The sequence below is a fragment of the Orycteropus afer genome, unplaced genomic scaffold (assembly GCF_000298275.1).
Source record: "Orycteropus afer afer isolate SDZICR_OR568_19922 unplaced genomic scaffold, OryAfe1.0 scaffold00182, whole genome shotgun sequence".
Classification (NCBI taxonomy): Eukaryota; Metazoa; Chordata; class Mammalia; order Tubulidentata; family Orycteropodidae; genus Orycteropus; species Orycteropus afer.
This window is the reverse complement of record NW_006921769.1, coordinates 5,363,502-5,368,694: the sequence shown is the minus strand read 5'-3', so window position 1 is coordinate 5,368,694 and position 5,193 is coordinate 5,363,502. Positions and strand designations below refer to the sequence as shown.

At 39.7% G+C, this 5,193-nt stretch overlaps 1 protein-coding gene across 1 annotated transcript; it reads left to right on the top strand.

Annotated features, from left to right (window-relative positions):
• The first annotated feature begins 3,545 nt into the window (after positions 1 to 3,545).
• Positions 3,546 to 4,559, top strand: TAAR5 (trace amine associated receptor 5). Its single transcript, XM_007947376.2, has one exon. The coding sequence runs from the start codon at positions 3,546 to 3,548 to the stop codon at positions 4,557 to 4,559; it is 1,014 nt and encodes a 337-aa protein (XP_007945567.1).
• Positions 4,560 to 5,193: the final 634 nt, after the last annotated feature.

Genomic DNA, 5,193 nt, shown 5'->3' with positions numbered 1-5,193 from the left:
TTGAACCACCAGCCTTCTGGTGAGCAGTCAAGTGCCTTAGGCACTATGCTACCAGAGCTCCTAAATACAGTGTAGAGGAGGCTATCATCATGTAGTGAGACTTGACAGAGATCTTAAAGGATTCTCTGTTCAAGATGTTTACGAGCACACTGGAATAAAATATGAATTCTTAAGAATCATTTAATGAGCAACATGAAAAAGAAATGTGAATAAGTAAATGCCCACAAAGGGTACAAAGTTGAGAAGATGCAAAATAGAAGAGAAAGTAAATTAGCTAAAATTTATTTAGAGTCTGCTATGTTTCAGGTGAGGAGTTCAACTTGCTTTATATAAAACTCTCAATCCTCTCCCTATAGCTTCTAGATTATAGCCTCTGATCCTCAGAGAATTTAGGCAACTTTTTCAAGATCTCACAGCTCATATGTAAGAAGTAAGGTTCAAAACCATGTCTGTCTCTCAGTCAAGTCCATGTTCTTTGCATTATCTAATTTTCTGTTTTATATACATTTATTTTATTTTTATTAGTTTGCCAAGATGGTACTTAAAGTAAGAATATCTTCACTCCCTAAGCAAGTTCTGGAATTGCTTCTTTATTTGTGTCTAAGAGTATTGGCTTTTCTATTCTTTCTAAAAAAAAAAAAAAAGAACTTTTTTTATTTATATTCTGAGTGTCTAAGCCAGCATTCCTTTTACTCATTTAAAAGAATCAAAAAAAAAAAAAAGGAACTTTTTTTTTTTCTTTTACTTTGTCAGCCCTTGGTCATCAAAGGTGATGACTTAATTACTGTTTCACATTATAATTGTGGGCAGAGACAATTATTGAGAGCTGCTAACTCCTGTTCTGAATAGGATGAAGAATTTCAGCTAGATTTTTTAATAAAGAATATCTTATCAACCTTTCTTTCCACCTGACCAACATTTGAGCTTATTTCATGAGAATCTGGTACTTCCCTTCGTTGGAAAAACATGAATATCCCTGTCCTGCATCCTAGAAAGACTAACTGTTGAATAACCCTAAATTAAAACATTTTTGACTATCTTATACGTGTCTCCTGTCCTACATTTCCTATTTCAAAAATGTACAAGAGCTTGGTGAAAGCATCAATCAATTCCCAGGGTAAGGGAGAAAATTTAGAAGATCCAGAATCCACTACTCTTGCTTCTTATTGTCCTGTAAATTGGAATATGCTTCTAAAAGTTAGTGGGAAAAGTAACAAGGAGCCTAACTTGGAAAGACGACCACAGGAAATGGTGACTTTCGCTTAAGTCTTCATTTGCACTACTGCTTACCCAACTCAGTTTACTATGTGCCCGATACTTAATGAAGTTTAGTTTGTTACTTTTTGCAACAATTATATGAAGTAGTTACTGTTATCACATCTAATTAGTAGATAAGCAAACTAGACACACAGGAATTAAGTAATATCTGACATGCAGACCATATTAACTAAAAGCAGTCTTTATAAAATTCTACATTTCAAAATGTACTTGTGATTGTATCTTGTGTTTAAGTAGGTTTGATGTAATCTGCCCCAGAGCAAAAATCTTTTTTTTTTTTGGCATTTTCTTCTTCAGGCCTTATTATTATAGTAGGAATGCTGTGCCTATTTTTCACAGATTCTTGGTCTGGGTAAAGTTAGTGCCATGAGAGTCCCTGGCTAATTGTAGATGGATAATTCTTTACACACTAAGGAGATGTCATAGTATATAATAATGTGGGACCCTTCCTTGGTTTGACTAAGTTGCTGTCAGAAATAGGATCCTACTGGCTCAGCTGATAGATGTAATTTATCATCAGCTTTAGAATTCTGTCATTTTTATCATATCAGTTTGACATATATTGTGGAATAGTTTCCCCATGGCCGTGCAGGGGCATTCTAGCTTCTGGAGGTTTGATACCAAGAGAGAGAGACAAGAGAATATGACTCAACATTGTATCTTCCTTGATAACATCCTTGTGAGGTAGCGACCTGTGGGTGTAATTGTCCACTCATAGCAGAGGGGAGACAGAGATGAAGAAGGTAGTTGACTGGCACAAGAAGTGGCAGAAGAGGAATTTAATTTTTCTGTCTCCAGATGGACCATTTAATCTATTATGATTCCTGTAAATAGCACAAAACATAAGAGTTTAAAATGGACATCATGGTGACTCCAGTTGGGGGTGGATCACAAATCTCCTCTTCATATACCAATGGGCTTATTATTAACTGTTCTCAAATATTTTTCATGTTGAGGTAAATCTACATAAATAACCCTAAAGTAGAAGGACATGGGAAATCATTGGAAATTAAGTTAAACAAGAGAATATACAAGGCCAGACTCTTTGAATTTCATCTTTAACTAATTGTCAGAGTAAATGATCTTGTATTGGGAATATGTTCCTTAACAACTGAGACTTGTGAACAGTGCAAACTAGGTCCCTTGATACGCCTTCCATGCTCCTTTGACATCACATTCCACATGGAAGACCAGTTCCTATTTGGAGTATAAAATCATTAACTGATTGCCCATCTGTCCACTTTCTGGAGGTAAGAGGATTCTGCATACTGTAAGTCCACAGGCTTCAGGAAGGACTTCTTCCAATGAAGTGATTCTGATTCCTACGTGTGTAAGTAGCTAAGAAATTCTCAATCCAATTAGTTAAAGGCTTGTTTAAAACTTTTGCAGATTAGTGTTAAGTTAGATAAAATGCATTTTTTTCTATCAGATGTGTTATCCCAAAAGGTGTAAAAACTGTGTGCTATCATTAGAAAAAGTGTAGCAGGCAAAACTAAATTAGGGCAATTCTCAATTATTTTTTGGGGGGAAGAGTTGACATGTAAATTGACTACCTTAATTTGCTGATTTTATTGTCAGTTTACTTAAATCTTGAAGGGAGAAACTAGAAATTATTTCTTCTACAAGTAACTATTTGGGAGCTCTGGTAGCATAGTGCCTAAGGCACCTGACTGCAAACCAGAAGGCTGGCGGTTCAAACCCACCAGCCACTCCTCGGAAGGAAGGTTGGGCAATCTACTTCCGTAGTGATACTGCCTCGGCAGCCCAAGGAGGCGTCGCTATGAGTTGGGTCCAACTCAATGGCCCATAACAACAACAACAAGTAACAATTTAGTTATTAAAAATTAATTCTTCAATGGTTTCAGGCTCGTGACTTTAGATCTTACTTTATAGTCGACAACCGGTATCTTATCAAAATGTAATAAATGTTCTCCTATCATTCTACCCTATTAGGACATAGTCAGACTTTTCTCTTGAAAATACATTTAGCTTCCCTCTTTCTTCTCTTTCCTTGAGGATATTGTTTAAACCAATTTCAAAACTACTTAGTCAGATGAACAAAGAGATACTGCATTCAATTTTCATCTTAATCACCACACAGGGAATTTTACTTGGTTCCAAATGCTCTTTAGTTTTCACCTCTTGATCTCACTTTCTCATTGTTTGGCAGACAAAGGAACTTTTCTTTTGTTATCTTTTCTTTTTTTCTCCCCTCCAGTGAGACAGGCGGCCAGTTCCCAGATAGAGGAAGAATAAAGAAGCACTAAATGAGCACTCTCCCCAGACAAGGTGCTGACGAACAGCCCGAGGCATTCTGCTACCAGGTGAATGGGTCATGCCCTAGGACTGTCCATCCTCTGGGCATCCAGTTGGCCATCTACCTGGCCTGTGTGGCAGGCATGCTAGTTACTGTTCTAGGAAATCTGTTTGTGGTGTTTGCTGTGTCTTACTTCAAAGCCCTTCACACTCCCACCAACTTCTTGCTGCTTTCTCTAGCCTTGGCTGACATGTGTCTGGGTCTGCTGGTGCTGCCCCTTAGCACCATCCGCTCAGTGGAGAGCTGCTGGTTCTTCGGGAACTTCCTCTGCCGCCTGCATACCTATCTGGACAGCCTCTTCTGTCTCACCTCCATCTTCCATCTCTGCTTCATTTCCATTGACCGCCACTGTGCCATCTGTGACCCCCTCCTCTATCCTTCCAAGTTCACAGTCAGGGTCGCTGTCAGGTACATTCTGGCAGGGTGGGGGGTGCCAGCAGCTTACACTGCCTTCTTACTCTATACAGATGTGGTGGAGAGGGGGCTCAGCCAGAGGCTGGAAGAGATGCCATGTGTAGGCAGTTGCCAGCTGCTGTTCAATAAGTTCTGGGGCTGGTTAAACTTCCCTGTGTTCTTTTTCCCCTGTCTTATCATGATTAGTTTATATGTGAAGATCTTTGTGGTTGCTACCAGGCAGGCTCAGCAGATCAGCACCTTGAGCAAGAGCCTGGCTGGGGCTGCCAAGCATGAGAGAAAAGCTGCCAAGACTCTGGGCATCGCTATGGGAATATACCTCCTGTGCTGGTTACCCTTCACCATAGACACACTGGTTGACAGTCTACTTAACTTCCTCACACCACCACTGGTCTTTGACATTTTTATCTGGTTTGCTTACTTAAACTCAGCCTGCAACCCCATCATCTATGTCTTTTCCTACCGGTGGTTCAGGAAGGCCCTGAAACTCATTCTGAGTCGGGAGATCTTCTCACCAAGAACACCCACCATTGATTTGTACCAAGAATGAATCCTTGTGCAGACTGTGAGCACTGAGTGTCAGCAAAGCAAAGGACCATTGGAAGAGAAGAATAGTGGTGATGTGGCAGTGGCTGTGGACATCGTGAGTTTGTGGGGAGTCAGGGAATCATTGTTTAAGTGGAAGAGAAAAAAAAAAAAAAAAAAAAGCTCCTTAATTTGGAAAGAGGGGCAGTACTTTCCTCACTCAGCCTTTCTATAGTAGACTATGGTAAAAGAAGAGTGAGGCCATCTAAATATTCAATGGATGAGCCAAAACACTGGGAGAACATCTGACTGCTCACTCTTTGCTTCCTTTGAGATAACTCAAACAGGTATGGAGATGGAGTGGAAAGAGCCCTGAGATCAGAATTTCTGAGTTCTCATACTGGCTCTACCACATATGAGCAGCAGAGTGAGACTAGGAGAAGGGTTTGAATCCTCCCTCGCTCCCCACTGCCCTAGGCTTTCCTCATCTGTAAAACCAGGGAGTTGTACTGCATGCTCTTTAAGCTCATTGCATAATCCTACATGGGAAATGGTTTTCTCGATTATAATTTTCCTTCATTTCATAATCATAGTCAAGTGTTTGCAATGTCTCTTTGTCAAAATATTCATTTTCTAATCCTTATCTCCTTGGAATCCAG